Source organism: Schistocerca americana, chromosome 5, assembly GCF_021461395.2.
Source record: "Schistocerca americana isolate TAMUIC-IGC-003095 chromosome 5, iqSchAmer2.1, whole genome shotgun sequence".
Taxonomy (NCBI): domain Eukaryota; kingdom Metazoa; phylum Arthropoda; class Insecta; order Orthoptera; family Acrididae; genus Schistocerca; species Schistocerca americana.
This window is the reverse complement of record NC_060123.1, coordinates 401360400-401379867: the sequence shown is the minus strand read 5'-3', so window position 1 is coordinate 401379867 and position 19468 is coordinate 401360400. Positions and strand designations below refer to the sequence as shown.

The window sequence follows — 19468 nt, the reverse complement described above, 5'->3', positions numbered from 1 at the left end:
CACAGGTACATCCGAGTGAGGGGCGGTGGTGGTCCTGTCCCACTGCCATTCAGATGGCTCTGACCAGCCTATTAACTTTGCATCAAAAAATCTAATTTGACTCAGCAACATTTTTCTCAGGTGGAAAAAGAAGCTTTTCCTATTGTCTAATCATTCAAAAATGTTCATGTCTTCTTGTAAGGTCCAAAATTCCATTTAATTAGCAACCATAAAGCCCTTGGTTTCTCTGTTTTGCCTATGGCATCCTTCCCAGACAAAGCCACTCATCATCTTCAGTGTTTGGCTCTGGTCTTGTACCAGTAAAATTATGAGACCTATTCTCATCCCAAGTCACAACATGTGAACACAGATGCTCTGTTCCGGCTCTCCATGGGCCATGACTCTTCATTCAGTGAGGGGGAACTGCTTTGTTTTCAACTGGATACAGAAGCAAGGCACACAGCGGATGGCTTCCCAGTCACTAGCTCCCATATCGTCTCTGCTATGGCAGTGGCTCCAGTGTTCTGGGGGATCATATGCATGATACAACATGACGGGTCCGACCATCCACTGTGCCACACCTGCTCTGGAATTTTTATGCATTGCACCATCGCCATTTCTCTTGTATGGTGTTAGTCTCCTGTAGATGGAAGGGTTTACTCCCCGTGTCATGGTTCCAGCAGCTCTACAGCGAGATCTCCCTCACTTATTACATCATGGTCACTAGGGGGAGAACTCCCACACAAAACTGTGGGTGCGCCACCATGTGTTTCGGTTGGGCATCAGGCATTGACTGCAAGGTGGAACACCTTTTCGTGGTCTGACGCAAGTGTTTGGGTCAGCAGGTGGTACTGCGCACTGTTGTGTCGCCATGGATGGCCCCTACACAGCCTTGTGAAATAGATCACATTGATTTCATCGGTCCTTTTTTGAATACTTCTGGTTATTGGCAATAGATGCTTTTTCTCATTTTCCTTATGTTGTTTGTCCTCTGTCCATGGCAGCACACGTGACTGTCAAGGCCCTGATGAAGTGTTGAAGATATGCTCCAAATTGGCTTGCCTTGCATCCGTTTTGGAAAATTCTACTCAGTTTGTGGCTCAATCTTTCAAAGACTTCTTTATGCACAATAGCATTTGTCATATCACAGCACCTCCCTTCCATCTGCCCTCTGAGCTCCTGCATGCCACGGATACTACTCAGCCTTTTGTTGTTGGGCAGGTGTCCCCCAGTGGCACCAGTCGCATCAACATTTGTAACAGGCACACCAGTCTGGGATAGGGCATTTCTATGGCAGCCTCACTGGATTCTGCACATCATCCACAACTGGTGCAGTTGCTGTGTCTTTATGGTTTACACCGTATATCACCTCATGGCATGCCACCAGAACAAATTGCATCACAGGATGAGCGCAGGGCCCCTCCTCAGGCTGTGGATGTGACATCTCATTTCATCACTGGCCTTGGCTGCTCTGGGAGTTGAGCAGGCCTTGTAGTGCCTGCTTACCGTAGCAGTGGGGAAATTGTCAGCACTGACGGCAGGCCTGCTTCCTCCTGCAGCCTGTGCTGGCACCTGCCACTGCACTGAGCAGGCACTGCCATCAGAGGCGATGGAAGCCAGATGTCCATAGACAGAGCCTCTCATTTCCAGTCTGCTATCATTGTTAATCATACCAGCGTGCCATCTCATAGACTCTAACATCCAGATGGGTCCCATCCTCATCGCCAGTCATGTCTACAGCTCATCCTGGAATCTGTGGGTGGCCCTTGTCCCAATCATTTTCATCTGCACACACCAGTCCAGGTGGATTGGGAAATCCCCCCACCTTTGACTGCCGCCCCCAGCTCTGCGAAGTCAAATAGCATGCTCACAACTACCCAAGGCAGCCACCAGAGGCAACCTGGTCATGAACCGCTGTCATCATGTATGCCGCGCATAAGCAGTGCTACACTAGTGACACCTGACATGGATAGTACCTTTATACAGGCATGCACAGACCTCTGGGAAATTAAGTGTTAAATGTGTTCCGAGATGTGCAAACTACTTTCATTTTATTCTGGTTGATGTCACTCCGTGAACCAGCAAATTGTATCTCTTTAACCTGTTAAGTGGGTAGTTTACGCGCGCGCGCGCCTCTTCCACAGTGGGTAATACACACCAGCGCACACATTCGTGGTGGTGATGCGCACTGTTCTCACATTTTCCTTCGTGTTTTCACTGTTGAATTTAAATTGATATTGGGTGGAAATGAATAAAATATATTGCAGAAGTTAACAAAACTGTATGTTCACAATATTGCATATAGTTTTCAGTGTGAAACACTTAAAAACAAGGTGCTGCAGACAAGGTAACTTCGCATTCTGCGCACCAGTATGAAGTCTCTTTGCAAAGGCCTTTTCTCGTACACGCCACACACCTCCTTGTTGGTCTTTTCTTTGTTGTGGGTGGCAGAAAGTCTGGAAAATTCCTGGCTGTAAGGCGTGTTGCTTTTGGTGTTCAAGGTGGGCGTCCTGCTGACGTCCCTTGATGTGGTGAAGATATGGTCACCAAGACTAATCGGGAAGCTCATTCTACTTTGTTCGCCACCATGCTTCTTGTGCAGAATGTTTGCATTGTCGCATGCAATGTCCAACAAGTGGCAGATAAGCTTCTGATAGTATTTTTTTCAGCCTGCTTCTGGCCATCTGGTAGCTTTGTAACTGAGAATCGCACCTATCCCCCCCCCCCCTCCCCCCCATATTCTTGTTGTAGTCAACGACAACTTCTTCGAGTTTACATTTACAAATGTATCGTCATGGAAGGTGCTGACCATAACAACGTCTCTTTTGTCTTTCCATTTCATTACCATCTGCTTGCCTTTGTACCCTGTTATGTACTCCCCTTTCTTCAGTTTTTCCTTTTTTACGAAGTCTTGCCACATTGTGCCGACAACATCGGTGTTATTGCTGGTTAGTTTGTCCACCAAATCTGTACTGGTGTACCAGTTGTCAAGATAAATACAGTGGCCTTTCTCGAGTAGATCGTGTGCAAGCTCCAAAACAAATCGAGAGGTTATTTTTTTGTCTGGGTAATGGCTACCATAATTAGTGTCCCTTCCAGTGTAAACAATAAAGTCCCATACATACCCGGAACTGCTTTCACAGAGTTCGTACCATTTGATGCCAAATCTGCTATGCTTTGATGGAATATATTGCTTCCATCCAAGCTGTCCTTTCCAGAGCAACAACGATTCGTCAACGGTGGTGTTCCTTTCTGGCATGTACACTGATGTGAATTTACGCCGCAGATGCTCCATAATGGAGTGAATTGTGAATAGTTTTCTGCTGATAGTGCCTAGTGGATCATTGTCAGCAAAGTGGAGGAATTTCAATAGAAGATGAAACCGCTTTTCACTCATCACTTTCCTGAAGAAAGGTGTGTCAACTGATTCCCTCTTTGAAAAGTACATTTTGTGGTCTGGTTTGTGAAGAATTCCTTGAAGTACAAGCATTCCAATAAGTGTTTTTACCTCGTCGCGTGTAGTGTTCTGCCAACTGTGAACCCTGGAGCGTTCTGCTAAATTAGGATGAGAAGCTACGAACTGTTCTGTATATAAGTTCATCTGTTCAGCTATCATTGTGCACAAAGCATCATCCACAAAACACATAAAACAACTCATCACATTGTTTTGTTTTAGAGGCACAACTGTACCACTATTACCACTGAACAAATATTGAATACGAACTGAACTAGCACGCACAAATTCACTAGGTACCGTCTGCTGCAGTAGTGTCTTGTCGTCAAGTGTTTCTGAATCGAAGTCACTTTCACTAGTCTCAACATCTGTACCTTGAAAACTTTCAGAACTGTCACTGAAATTATCGTCACTTTCTAAAAGCAGCTTCTCAATCTCCGAATCTGATAAACGACTTCTTTTCGCCATTGCAAATGATCACTCACTAACACTGCGGTAAACACAGACAAAAAAGGCGCGCTTTTGTGGCTGCTTCACAAGACGCATTTTCTCGATGCACGCTCGGGTGGACAATGTTATAACTAGCCTAGAAAATGCTGTGTTGCGTGACAAGAGCCGCCATCTAGTGGACAAAGCTCAACTGACACCACAGTGTCAACAGCAGGTCGATAACTTGTCATTCCCACTAGCTACTAGCCAAAGAACGCAGTGGACGGATATATCCGTTGAACCCACTGTGCAATAGCAGAGCATGGACGAATATATCTGTCATGCCCACTTAAAAGGTTAAAGGCCATGTGTCTCCTTATGTTCTTAGTTAGAACAGTATATATGCCAATAACGGAAATGGAAACACAGCCAAACAGACATACAAAGCAGGAAAAAATATCCTGAATCACTAGCTTTCAAACTTTTACACGACTTCCTCATAAAGTGAAATATTCATGGAGAAAGTATTGGGAAGAAATAAATTCCCTTCACCTTTCCCAGATCTAGGTCTATGCCTATTCCTGAAACGTCACCGATGTATGGTGGAGGGAATATAGCCCAGAATCATCATCAGCCTCACTATCATGCCCGCCCACCCCTCCCTTCCAGCTTGCTGCAATCCATTCCTATTATATTATAGAGTGGAACATGCAAAGAAGTACTGTCAACACCACTTTATGTAAGGCTGAATTTTGTGTTTTTTACCTTCATGGTTATTATATAATATGAACATTGAAAGAAGAAATCTTTCTCAGCTCATACTGGAATTTGGGGTTTCAGAATTCTGTGAGTAAGGCTCTCCACAACATACAAATGCCGTTCTTGACACTGTTGATGCCACATTCATCTCCATCAATATTTGTCACACATACTGGTGGTAAGCAGTCCCTTTGGTTGAATTCTTCAACTGATAGCTCAAACCATTATTTATCAGTCAATGCTTGATCATTTAAATTTTCCCACTGCTCAACTAACACTTTAACTATGATTTTATACCATGAACTTCTTTCTGATATTCTGCTTTTTGTCATTTGAGTGGTGAGGCTATGTTCTGTGAACTAGATTTTATTCAGTGCTGCACCCTATGATTCTTCAACTTTTAGCTTTTATTAATAATCATCGGTTAACTATAGCTTATTAGTAACATTCCAGAATGTGAATTTACACTGAAACATCAAATAGTCAATGTTGACTCTTTTCTTGCCAAACCTTGTTTCACTTTTGAGCCATTGTTCCAAGTAGCTATTCCTTCTATTTGTCTATAGATATCCATTTACATTTCAACTTTCTGTGTTTCCTATCTGAGGTAGTTGCCTAAAAGTTGTGTAAACCAGAAGTTATAATTATTTACATATGATTACTTGCAAATATCATACATATACATCCAGCAGGCCTGGAATGAGGACACATGTAAACCATCTGGTCAAAAGTATTTGGACACCTATTAGTGGACATCAATATGGGATTGTTCACCCTTTGCATTTATGATGGCTTAAATCCTGCTGCATTTTCAATAAGGAGTCTGAATACCTTAGAAGTCTGTTCTCCCTCAAGAGCTGAAACCAGAGAAGGTAGTGATGTCGGGCACTAAAGTCTGGAGCAAAGTCAATGTTCTAATTCATCCCAAAGGTGTTCCACTGGGTTCAGGTCAGAACTCTGGACAGGCCAGTCCATTCTAGGAATGTTATTGCCCACAAATGGTTACCATGCAGATACTGCTTTATGACAGTCTGCAGTGTCATCCTTATATAATCGATCATCATCTCTGAACTGTTCCGCTACCCCATACAGTACACAATGCTGTAAAATGTATTTATTTCCTTCTGCATTTAGATTTTCTTAAGTGCAATACGGGGACCACTACCTATGAGAAACATTCCCATACAATAACACCACCTCCTCTGCACTTCGCTGTTGACACTATACATAATGGCAAGTAACATTCTCCAGGCATTCATCAAACATGATCCTTCCTTTGGATTGCCACAGGGTACAGAGTGATTCATCACTCCAAATAATACATTTTCAAGTCATTCACTACAAAATGGTGTCACTCTTTACACTGCCTCAAGTATCGCTTAGCACTGACTACAGAAATGTATGGCTTATGAGTAGCTGCTCAACCACTGTACTCTTTTTCTTTTTTACTGCCTACATACAGTCATTGTGCTAGTCATTCCTTTGTTTTTCCACTTCACAGTCACATCACCATCAGTCAACTGGGGTTTCTTTAGATAGGCTGAAATGTCCCTGATGGCTTTGTTACTCAAATGACATCCAATGACTAGGCCACATTCAAAGTCAGTGAGCTCTCCTGTTCGATCCATTCTCTGGATCTCATCACATCTAGTGGTCAATTCCATATGATATAGCTGAGTTAAGATACTATTGATCAGATAGTGTACAGCTTCTAGCACACATCAAAAAATTAATTATATTGTACACGTTACATTTGGATGCCATCTTTCTTCACCACAGACACTGGAAAAATAGTAACGCACAAATGACTAATTGTAAGAGCTACTAGTTACTCTTGATAGTGATCACAAACTTTTATAAACAACATATATGAAATAACTATACCTACAAAGGCTACTTTCAAGATAGCAAAGATAATAAGTAGAGTCATGCACATCTAATGAGTCACCATGCAAATCCGGAACAACAAAATGTGCATAATGCAGCAGGGGTGAAATATTTTGCAGTAGATTAAAAACACTTAGCAAACTGTAAACCATATCTATATTTTCCAGTGTAGCAATCACTTCTCTAACCACAACACATCAAAAGAACTCAACTGAAAGAATTATTCATACTACAAAAATAAAATCACTGTATGTTGTTACTGATACTAACACATTCATCTTTGGAAATAGAAGTTATTCCTTCATCATCGCATAGAGTAGCTGCACGGTCCAAGGCACCTTGCCACGGTCCGCGTGGCTCCCCCCATCGGAGGTTTGAGTCCTCCCTTGTGTGTGTGTGTGTGTGTGTGTGTGTGTGTGTGTGTGTGGGGGGGGGGGGGGGGGGGGGGGGGGTTCTTTGCATAAGTTAGTTTAAGTTAGATTAAGTAGTGTGTAAGCTTAGGGACTGATGACCTCAGCAGTTTGGTCCCATAAGACCTTACCACAAATTTCCAAAAATTCCTTCATAAACATATCATCACTGAATACATAGTACCAAACTAGCAACAGCACATTGTTGTTACTCATTATGTATCTCTCCATGCTGAAAACCAATTACTGAGTCAAGGCTTCAGTTGATGGAAATGGACAGCATTTCAAAAGACAATCTTCTTACCGAGAAAGAAATCAATGTTCACTTTTAAGAAGCATACAGGAGTGGAGATTTGTTTTTAAGAGTGACTGACAGTTGCCAGCCATTGCAGCAACTGTCATTCCTCTATATGTCTTCCTACATTTCATTACAGTGTCCTGGCATTTTAAGCACTCAACAGACTACAACACTGTCTGTAAACAGCCTGCAACATTCAACTTATGCAATACAGGGTGAACATAAAGTCCGGGGACACTTTCAATTATTTATTGCACAAAAAGTAAACACTGGTTGGTTGGTTTGGGGAAGGAGACCAGACAGCGTGGTCATCGGTCTCATCGGATTAGGGAAGGATGGGGAAGGAAGTCGGCCGTGCCCTTTCAGAGGAACCATCCCGGCATTTGCCTGGAGTGATTTAGGGAAATCACGGAAAACCTAAATCAGGATGGCCGGACAGTAAACACTGTACAGACGTCATACATATTGCATTTTGAAGAGAAACTCTGAATTTTTTTTTTACATACATTCGATATGCAAACCATGAGTGACCCTGCAGATGTCAATACGGCAATCAAATTCTTGTCATACCCGTCCCAGCATGGCATTGTCGACAGTGGCAGTTGCTTCCCGTATTCTCTCCCGGAGCTCTGCTACATCACGTGGTAGAGGCGGTACATACACCAGATCTTTAATGTGTCCCCACAGAAAGAAGTCACACAGAGTGAAATCTGGTGATTGGGAAGGTCATTTCGAACTCCAACACACAGGAAGCTCGCTCTGCACCTGAACTTGCCATGTTTGCGACTAGTGCTGACTACCGGCAAATTGCCAAACTATACTGTGGCGGTATACATGGAAAAAACATCCAGGTTTTCTCTTCAAAATGATATATGTATGATATCTGTACAATGTTTGGTTCGTGTGCAATAAATAATTGAAAGTGTTCCCAAACTTTATGTACACCTTGTATTTCCTTCTCTCACAGTTCTGTAAAATATACAACTTTTTTTACTGACTTATGCAGTCATATTTCAGCTAAATTTTCATTGTAAAGAATTCAAAATTCATCACTCCCGGAGTAACAGTAGATGTGCAAAACCAAGTAATGCCAACAGATCAAAATCAGAAAAATTGGGAAAGTCAGTTATGTGGGAGTGTTTCTTCAATGAGGACATGCCTCTTCTGCCATTTTTATGTAAGTACTGTTAAATAAGTATAAACTTACGAATTTCTTCTGGTTCCATGTGCTCTTTAGACAAATCTTCTAAAAATTCATTTTTTTCTGGCTTTGGAGCTTGTATAACATCGAGTTTCTCTTTAGGCCATAATACATTTACATTACTGGAGTCAGGAACCTCTTCATATAAATCTCCCTGCTCAGGAAGATGGCGTAGGCTGCCTTTCAAGTCAACTAATAGAAGCCTTGGTGTAAATGTCACATACCCCTTAAACAAACAAAACAAAGGTTGTTCATAAGACCTATTACAAGCATATAGCTTCATGTATTAGCTCAAAATAGTAAAACTAAAAACAGTAATTTTGAACATTTATATTAAAATCCTTTGTTTTTAAATTACAAAAGTACATTTATTTTCTATTAATATGTGGAAAATTGCCGTCTCTGTTTGTCCTACTTCGTGCAAATGTAAAATTAAGAAAATACTATAACATGAATCTAGAAGATTAACTATGTTTCCCAGATATTAAGAACAAAATTTTGAAAATATGAAAGCAATAGCAATGTTTCGGAAGACAGACAATGTTGCATAAACTGTTAAAATTTCATAGTAACATCACAACAGAAAACTCTTGATTTTTTTAAATGTTGAGCATACAAGATGGTAAACTTAATTACAATGCATAAACATTTTAATTTTAATTTGAAGTGAGAAAGCTTGAGGAAAGGTGAACAGTGGTATGACTACAGACTGCACTTCAGTGAACACAAGAAGCACTGACCAGTAAACAGGCATATAGTAGAAAGCAATTGGATGCTCTTTAAGACCATTCACAGATGATGTGGTTGTCCACAACAACATAAAATGCCAGAATACAGAAACAATTTGCAGAATGACCTACAGAGGACTGATGAATGGTGCAGGCTCTGGTAGTTGACCCTCAACATTAACAAATTAAACATATTGTGCATACATAGGAAAAGAAAGCCATTGCTGTACAACTACACTACTGACGAGAAACTGCTACAAACAGTGTTTGCCATAAAATATCTAGAAGTAGCTATCCAAAATGACCTTAAGTGGAATGTACACATGAAACAAACAATAGAAAAAGCAGAATGCAGGGATGGCATTCCATAGTGAGCCAATAAAGTGGCTGGTTCTCTCTCAGTTTTTCCATCAGTAGCTGCTATCATCCAAATCTGCCTCTATGAAGTGAACTTCAACTGCTGCTGTTGTGTAACTAGACTGGATTGGACTTGTGTTTGGACACTGATAGCTGTGTTCCAACTTAATGTGTGACTGTAATGACAAGTCTGCAATCTGCACTCCATGAGCTGATATAACATTTTCGTGATGTTCTTCTATTTGATGAGGGTGCGATTTCCACTACTCTTAGACGTATTTGAATCTGTGCTTCATATTATAATTGCAATATCCATGCACAGCAAAGAAGTTGTGCTTAGAATTCCAGGAACAATTATTGTTTGGTTTTGTGAGCTAATGGGCAAATGTTACAGATGCTAATTTTGTGTTCAATACACATTTCTTGACCCTAATGTAAGGATTACAGCAAGTGTGCTTGACCTTCATCTACATATATACTCCAAAAGCAACTGTATAGCACATGACATAGGATATTTCATACAAAAGTCAGTCATTTTCTGTCTTATCCCAGTCACATACTGAGTGAGGGACAAACATCTGTTTATATGACTCTGTACATGCCCTCTTCTCTCTTACTCTCACTATCCCCACTAAAGATAACACGATGGTAACAGCATGATGATAGCACAGCCTTTTTGGAGATACAAGGTCTCTAAATTTACTCAACCAGGTTTCACAAGAATTATGTTGTCTTTCTTCCACGGATTTGCATTTAAATTCCCCTAGCATTTCTTTTACATTTTAATATGGGCTGTACTGATCTTTTACGGTATTAGCAGAACATACCTGATTTTGTTCAATGTCTATTGTCATTGCCTACTTGATAAGGACTCCAAATACTGCAATTGTTCATGCTACTGTCTTGTATGTGATTTCCTTTACAGGTGCACTTCACTTTCCTAGGATCCTTCCAACAAATGTAAGACTTCCACTCTCCATCTGTAGTACTGATTTTGCTTCATCATTCCACTACACATCACTCCTTAGCATTACACTTAAGTAAGTGTGTAAGTGATGTGAAATGTTCATCAGTAACCTTGTAATCATATATTATTCAGTTCTTTCTTTTGTTAAAGAGAGCTGCCATTCATTAACCAAGTAGAAATTTTGTCCAAGCCTCTCTTCATTTCCTTATTATCACTCTATGAAAATAAGTCCAACTAATGGGAACATTGTTTCTTTACCCACACAAATCTCTCATGACTTTCTGAAATAATGTGCCATTGTACCCTACTTTTTATTACGAGAAGCTTCTGCAGTGCCAATCATATAAGCATAATGAAAAGATTACAAAAGAAAGAAAAGGATACTGTGCTATGTATTACCAGAAAAAAATTGAGCATACAATTCCTAAATTTGTTTGATTTCAATTGCAAAAGTGGATTATTCCAAAGAGACATATAGCTTCAGCGTTCATAGAAATGTTTTTTAAACTAATATTTCAAATTTTGCACCAATTAGAATATAGCAACAACTATAAATTTACCTTGTCTGTTTTACCTTCTCTATAAAGGACATCATGGTTTATGTCTGATACTGATGCACCAGTGTAGTCAAAACCCATTTCCTGCAATAGAAAACGACGTGACTGCACTCCAGAAAAACACCTACAGTTTCCTCTATAAAATTAGAGGCTAAATTTGTAAAGAAATGTGTTGTTATAAATAATTCATGTTAAAATCAATATAAATACATATGATAATGATAAAAGAAATGTCAGAGGACATCACAGTGATGTAAAAAAATTAGGCCACAAAAGAGCAGAAAACTTGTATTACAACATAAATAATGAAAGAAAATTAGAATGAACTGCACTGGTTGTTATGTGATTGCTGCCATTTCCACGAATCTAAAATCAATATAGTATATCCTTTTGCAGGTTGGGGACCAGTCCTACAAGAGAGTGCAAGAATTCAAATACCTAGGGGCACTTTTCACTGAGAACTCATCATGTGAAGCAGAGATCAATGCCAGAATACAAGCAGGAAACCGATCTTACCACAGCCTAGCACAACTGCTTCGGTCCAGATATCTCTCCAGACAGTTCAAGATTCGACTGTACAAAACCCTGATCCAGCCTGTTGTTCTATATGGCTGTGAGACATGGAGTATCCAGAAACGGGACTTCCATAAGCTCCTTGTTTTTTAGAGAAAAGTGCTTCGGAAGATCTTCGGTCCGGTTCTGGATGCAGATATAGGGGAATGGAGGATCAGATACAACCAAAAGCTTGAGGAACCATACCAGCAGCCCAACACAGCAGGAACTGTCAAAGCCAAACAAAAGCAGTGGGCCGGCCATGTGGCCCGGATGGAGGATCACAGATGGCCTCGGAAGCTTCTGGATTTCACACCTTCTGGAAAGAGACCGCCAGGGAGACCCAAGAAGCATTGGAGGGATGGTCTCCATGAAGATTTAAACAAGTGTCAATAGGTGTGAACGGATGGTGGATAGCAGCAATGGACAGAATACAGTGGAGGAGGAAACTTGTAGATGCATGTGGTCCACTGGGCCTGATCACGTAGTAGTAGTAGTAGTAGTAGTAGTAGTAGTGTTGGATAAAATGAAACTTGCTACAGATCACGTTTCGAATCAAAGTGGAAGTTCCTTTAGTCCATAAGGAAGCTGTTCTCTTCCAAATATTTTCTCAAATGAAATATAAAAGCCTTTGTGGGACTTGGAAAAGTGAGAGCACTGGCAGGCTGAAGCTTTCTCTCAATCTGTAACATGTGATAGGACAGACTGGATGTATAACACAGTATGTCAACAGCAACAGTTTGAACTTTTGTTTGGCACACCATTTTATTCTGTTTGCAGTGTCTACAAAATATTACATTGGTTCATGGAAAACACTTCCAAATTAAAGGAAACAAATCCAAGTGTGTCAGCACTTTAGCATTACCTTATTTCTTGCACTACTTATGGTATGAGACACCAAATACTGCTGATTTATTTATTTATCTTGTATTCTGTAGATCCAGGTAGTGAGTTAGTCACAAGGATGTGGAATGTGTCAAATGATGGGCAGTGATTTAGTATACTCAAGGCTGCTGCACAGGCAACTGCATTGAACAGAGCTACTTAGTCATGTGTTACAGGCGACATCGATGTGCAGATCATTGGGCTACTGCCTACAAGCTTATCAATAGCATCGATTTGACATCAGGCTCAAAGAGGATCAATAGTAAAACTGTTAAAGGCACTATCCTTTCTGGCCCTTATGTTTTTGCAGGTGGAAGCTTTCTTTCAGTATTGCTCACACAGATCTGTTGGCCATGGTAATGGATCGATAACTGTGGGTAATATGATGAGTATAAATGCAGCTTTGGCTGGTCTTGAAAATTTCAAGATGAGGGATGTTATTGTGTATAAGACATTATAAGGAACTTAATTAGTTGATTGGTTTAAAAGAAATCTTTCAACAAAATAACAAGAGAAATGTGAATGACAACAAACTGTTTATAAAGTTAAAAGTTAAATATCCTGCCTGTTGTTTGACGCACCACGAGCTCAACTGTCAGGTGGCTTTAATTTGCATCCATCAATTAGCTCTGTATATGTGCAACTAAGAGAAGGATTCAGAGTTATGCATCGGTAGTTATAAGACAATAGACAAAACAGATCTTGTGCTGCAGTTATGGAATGGAAAGTGCTAGGGAGTCCAGTGAAACTCTCAGCACAGAATTTACGAGAACTGTGTTGCTTACCCAGGTGTAACTGAGCATAACAAGGCAAACATATTGTACACACACATTCAAAGCAAGCTTGAGTCACCTGGAATTTTCCCTATTTGTGCTGTATTGTACTTCATCAAAATGGTGGAGATTCTGGACTAGTTTTTATCTTTTATTTCAGATATAAATATTTTTCTAAGTATGGAACTCACACTACAGGAAACACAGATATTTCATCCATGGTGTTGCAATTGGCAGTTTGCAACCTAATTTAGATGTTCATCCTGAGGACAGCAAAAAAAACATATATATGTATATACATACACAGTTTGAGGCCAAAGTTTTGGGTTAATCTTGATACTGTAACAGGTAACAATATTCTTAGAGCTGGCACTTAGAAACAACCACATATCATCAACATACAAGTGGTGGTTACAAATGTGAAACAGATATACAGTGATAGAATAACTGGCCAATGACTAAATCTTGAGGGAACCCTGACAGCATATTCTCCATTCCACAGAAAACACTCTGATACATAATTCTCACTAGCTATCAAACAATGACAGCTTGCCAGATAAATTAAAATTTACTATACTGATCTGCTACAAGTGCTTACTCAAGTGACGTTTAAGACAGCAAAATTAGAAAGAAAGCTGCTACTTTGAAAAACTGCAACTGTTTCAACAGTTTCAACGTGTTCCTGTTTTTTACCTCTTGTAGTCAAATTTACTTTATGACTGTCAGGTTGAAGGGGTGGGAGGGAAATGTTTCCAGGGTGTAGCCAACCATGCTTCAAAAGGTTCTGCATATACCTACACAATGAACATGTGGCACTCAAGAAAGAGCTACGATTAGATGCCAGCTGGCACATACTGCTTGACTCGCTGAAATGTCAATCATGAAGTAATTTTCCTTGGAATATAGTGCAATCTTAATATCTACAGAACTAGTATATTTATCATGGAACAACAGTCATAACTAATGCTTGATTACAGCAAACATAGCTGCTTGTCAAGCAACTACCAAGGATCTTCAGTGCTTGAATCTAGATAATTTGTAAGGGTGCTTATTAGATAAAATATTAAATTTTTATTTAATTTGTGGGGATACCCAATTTTTAAAAAAAATTTATGTGCTATGGGAACTTCTTGACACATTTTGCACCAGAATCAGCAGCCTACAACAAAGCAGCATAATCTATGCAATAATTATTTTCATCAGTCACATTACCGATGGATGAATCGAAAATGTATTTTTATTATGACCAAGAATACCATAAAGTAATATATGAATCAGAAGTGAGTGTAAGAATTCCAACATATTTCAAATGGCCCCTGCAATATCTGTGGTTACCAACTTTACAGAATGGTATTGTTACTGGTGGTTATCAGCTTTACAGAATAGTTTTATTGCTTGTTTTTGCTGGCTAAAAACTTCATTTAATTTAGCTTCATTGCCTCAGACAATACTAGCGTAAAACAGCTGGAAGAGAAATTATATAAATAAACTAGAACTCACATCTTCAATTCAACACTTTTTAGTGCAAAACACATAAAACTAAGCTTTTTGGCTATTTTATGTGTATTGACACAAGCTTTGCTTGGTATCCAGCTGAACCACAAAGGAATTTTTCACAGTTTCTACATCTACTCTGCAATTCACAATTAAGTGCCTAGCAGATGGGTCTTCTAAGCACTTTCAGACTATTTCTCTACCACTCCACTATCTAAGACCACATGGGAGAAATTAACACTTAAGTTTTTCTGTACAAGATACTACTTCTCTTATTTCCATTACATCATTTCTCCCTTTGTAGACTGGTAACAGTACAATATTTTTACCTACAGAGGAGAAAGTTGGTGATGGAAATTTTGTTTTAATGACTGCCACCCCAACTCGCTTATCACTCCATCCTGGACTTTCCGTTGTTTGACAGGCTAATTTTTCTAGTTTTAAACTGCACAGATATACATTTTTTGTGAACTGTTTACAGTAAAGCAGGTCTAAGTGGATATGGATGTCCTCTGATTGTGTTTTAGTATGTCTGTATTTGGTCCCTTGGTAAATATGTTTATGACATTTGAAAACATTATTTGTGGAGAATCTTTTTAAATAATCGGAAGCTTGGCTGTGTGATTTTCACAGAGGAATGGGCTCAGAACAACACCTAGTGTGATTTCATAATTTATGGTTCCCCACTCAAAGTTTAAGTTGTTTTCCTGTAGTGCAGTATGTCAATTTAAACTTTTATGTAAGTAAATTTCTGTGGCATGTCATTACATCTTAATTTCACAAAGAGAATTTGGGAATCCACATAACTGGCGGGCTTGGGAGTCACAGAACACAATAGGATACTTTTTGTCATTGTGTTCCGTCATGACTAGGCCTATATTTTTGACATCTTAAGCCTTACAAAAGACAGTAATTGTTGGCTGTATTCTCAATGTAACAATGTTTTGCAGCTCAGGCATTATGAAAAAATAAACTGGGGCAGATATTTAAAATATGTAGGGAGAAATATTGAAACACCATCTTCGTCTTTGAATAAGATAGTTGTTCCAAACTATGCTAACTCTGAAGCAACAGCAATAATGCGGCAGTAAGTGCACCTGGGCTAAGCACTTGGCTATCAACTTATCCAAATCAACATGACTCTCCTTATTTGCAACCTATGGTTAGAAATTTCTCTAAAGAGCTAGTGCTGCCATACATAGGCAACAACGTCAAATTCCATGGAGTATGCAGGGAACATTTATAATTGGAGTGGGTGAGGAAAAGTAGTAGGGCTAACTTCTCCTAGGCGAGTGGAGGAAAAGTGAATAATTCAGTCTGCCTTATGGGCGTAAAAATAAGTTTGGAGGGCAGTGTGGAGGGTAAAAATCGTAGAGGGAGACCAAGACATGAATACACTAAACGGATTCAGAAAGATGTAGGTTGCAGTAGGTACTGGGAGATGAAGAAGCTTGCACAGGATAGTTGTAGCATGGAGAGCTGCATCAAACCAGTCTCTGGCCTGAAGACGACAACAACAACAAAAATCTAGGTGTGCATCAGTCATATAGTAAAACCACAACTTCCCGTTTTACTTTTGAAGATATCAACGCTTATGGACAGAGGGTTGGAATTTTCATGACATTCGTTGGGACCAGGACATAATAATTTTAATGTGTTCTGTTGCAATATCTTTTATTATTTAAGAGTTTTTTTGAAATTACGAAGAAACGCACGTCATAATCCAAGTATTGTATGCTAACTACATATACCGACGGTCTCGACTGATGGCGAACTGGACTCAGATTATAATGTCTTCCAAAACAAATATTGATCTCCTATGATCAGCATACCACTTTATAAAACATTGTTCTTTCTTTCATTTGCTAGAAAGTACCTGTATATTCCACCAATGACTACCCACAAAATTCGCATAATGACCTAACTGTATTGTCAATATTTCCTTTCCAGATGTCATGCTGAATTTTAAAATTCGCAGTTCAAACAAAAACTCCCCCCATCAACATGCAACTCAACGTCAAAGTCTTTCTTTGCTCACATATATTTTACACACCATTCTGTAACCTATCGAAACTGGATACAATAAAGGTCGATTCACACTAGACGTCAACGGAGCGGACCGGAATAGAAGGCGTTGTAAACTTTATATGGTGATATGTACATACTAGATAGAACCCACACAACACCATATTTCTTAGTTCGGGACTAAAAGAAGAAAGTGAAATTATCAGATACCACCCCTAATACAAAAGTCTAAATACAATATCAGAATTGGAGAACCAACAATGATAAACTTTATTAATAAGCACAGGAAAATCGGTACATAACGGATGTCCTTGATAAATTTCTTGACGTTAGCGACAGGCGACGCTCTGCAGATCCATACCGAACGCTAGCGGTGAGAACTGCACTGCTACAGTGTACGAAGCGATGGCAAACGTGCCTGCTATGGCTATCGTTATACCCTCTACGGATAAGATATAGCAGTCGTTGAAAGTTTTAGCATTGATGCGTTTACAATTGCTCGTGCTTGTAGCAAATAAAGAAAACTATGCCAGTAGCATTTCCTCATTGCGTTCTGTTATGTTATCTACTCAACATGAATACGTCGTTTCAGTTTGAATGCTGACAATGCGGGAATGGACACATATAAATAAAAAATTTGCTGATGCATGTTTCAGATGTTCATCCACAGAAACAGCGATACTGTGTTGTGTGAAAAGCCACAAGAGACTTTTGCAGATAGATAAGAAATCGGTCACAACACTTTCGATTATGAGCACAACTTTAAACGACAGCAGCAAGATCAGCACAGTGAGCCATCAAATGAAAAGAGGTCACTTGAGGATAGCAAACATAATTGTGTAGTATTTACAGTACATAATCATTCCGAGTATTTAGAATCTGAACATCAGACACGGGTAAAGTTCTAAGAGCTGCACTTTTCATCAACTGCTTCATTGAAAAAATACAAAGTATCAACCGAGAAACCTACACAAGTGACGTTTGTAAAATATAGTGGCTTACATTCTGCTGCTAACAACAGCAAAGGGAATGTGCGAACGCAGTATTCATGAATGCGGGCACCTATAAGAGTGCAAAAGGAAAACTTCATGAATTAGAGACACAAGAGGTTAAAGCTATATACAAAAACTGGGAACATGCCAAGTAGTTCATCTCCATATCACTTAGGTTCCTAGGAGAGTCAATGAAGCCACATAATTGGCTGATGTGAGTTGTGACAAAGGCAGCTGGTTCTATTGTGTCATACTGTTCAATCATATTTGGTTAGATCCACATCTTCATTATAACAAGAGTTTATACTTTAAATTTCATGACCTGCTGAAAAACATATCCACAAGTAATACTAAGGTAAAGTATTTCAATTACACATATATGTACTGTATTATATTATGTCAGTAATTAAGTTGCATGGCTTATCTTTGTTTATTTAAACAAGTTTGAAGAGCCATTAACAGTTGTTCTAGTGAATGCAATAAAAAAAATTGTGTGTTCAGAACATTCCCCACCAGACATTAATGCTGAAATACTGCTGTACATTCCAGCGCCGTTCATCTGGATATTAGGATAATTCTAGTGTTCAATTCTAACTTATTATTAAAGACAGCTTGGCCTGAAACAAAACTAATCAATCCTACCTAGGAACAAGGCTGCTACTCCTCATGACACCAGCATTAGGGCTCATATTACTACAATATGAGAAAAGTTTTCAGCTGCTAACCTAGAGTGAACCTTATGTTAATCAAATTCTTACCTTACATTAATCAAATAAAAATGAAATTCTGGTACTTTAAATGATGAATACTTATTCTCCTATTTTTACGATAAGCTTTCTCTTTTTTTGGAAATTCACCTTGAAACTTAATTTGAAGTGAAGGCCTAATTTTTCAGGTATACAAGTTCGAGTTTTAACGTTATTTTAATTGCATTGCGTTACTGTATTAATAGTATGCACTTATATTAGAGTTCCACAAAACTTTAGTGACTCTTGTGATTTGTAGTTAATAGAATATTATTGTTATTTTCTAGAAATCTTTTGTAAAAATATTGTAAATAACCATGAGCAACAAATATTTGAACTGCAGTAGGAAAGTTAGTTCTGGGGTTCTATGCAGCTGGTTACACTGGGGGGGGGGATGTAGGGGCATGGGAATTGGGGAGGTAAATGAGTTTCTTCCATGGTACTGCAGAGTGTGTTCAAGGGATAGAAAAATAGCAGAACAGGAAGGGCAGATGAGAGTCCTTAAGGCTGAACTCGATAGTGCTAGGGAGGAACGGATGAGGTTAAGGGTGAAGAAAGGTGAAGACAAGTGGAAAGTGGCAGCAAGGAACAGGGGCCACAGAAATAGAACAGTCTCTGACAGTTTTATAAATGGCACAAACAATAGATTTGCCTTGCTACCTCAGTTAACTAAGCAAGAGGCTCAGGTAGATGTAAGTGTAGTTAACACTCAACAGACTTTCACCAAGAAACCAGCTGTTTCAAAAAAAGTAGGCAGTAGGAGGAAAGTTCTATTATTAGGGAGTAGCCATGGAAGAGGTGTGGGCCAGATCTTGCAGGAAAAATTAGGTGACAGGTACTAGGTCACAAGTTTTTTCAAGTTCAGTGCATATCTTAACCTAGAGATAGAGGATGTAGGATCATTGCGCAAAAGTTTTTCAAAGCAGGATCGCATTGTAATAGTGCATGGAGAAGAAAACATTATTGATAGAGATC

At 39.3% G+C, this 19468-nt stretch overlaps 1 protein-coding gene across 4 annotated transcripts in view; it reads right to left on the bottom strand.

Annotated features, from left to right (window-relative positions):
• LOC124615914 (protein misato) overlaps positions 1-16751 on the bottom strand; it is an 87937-nt gene extending 71186 nt beyond the window's left edge. Inside the window, exons 1-3 of one of the 4 annotated variants that reach the window (XM_047144091.1) lie at positions 16607-16751; positions 11030-11110; positions 8424-8643 (exon numbers count right to left, since the gene is read on the bottom strand). In XM_047144091.1, the coding sequence (XP_047000047.1) occupies positions 8424-8643; positions 11030-11110; positions 16607-16687 (382 nt within the window). In that variant the 5' untranslated portion in view covers positions 16688-16751. The remainder of the gene's footprint in view (positions 1-8423; positions 8644-11029; positions 11111-16606) is intronic. The other 3 variants (XM_047144093.1, XM_047144092.1, XM_047144094.1) reach the window with 3 other exon arrangements.
• Between the last annotated feature and the right edge of the window lie 2717 nt (positions 16752-19468).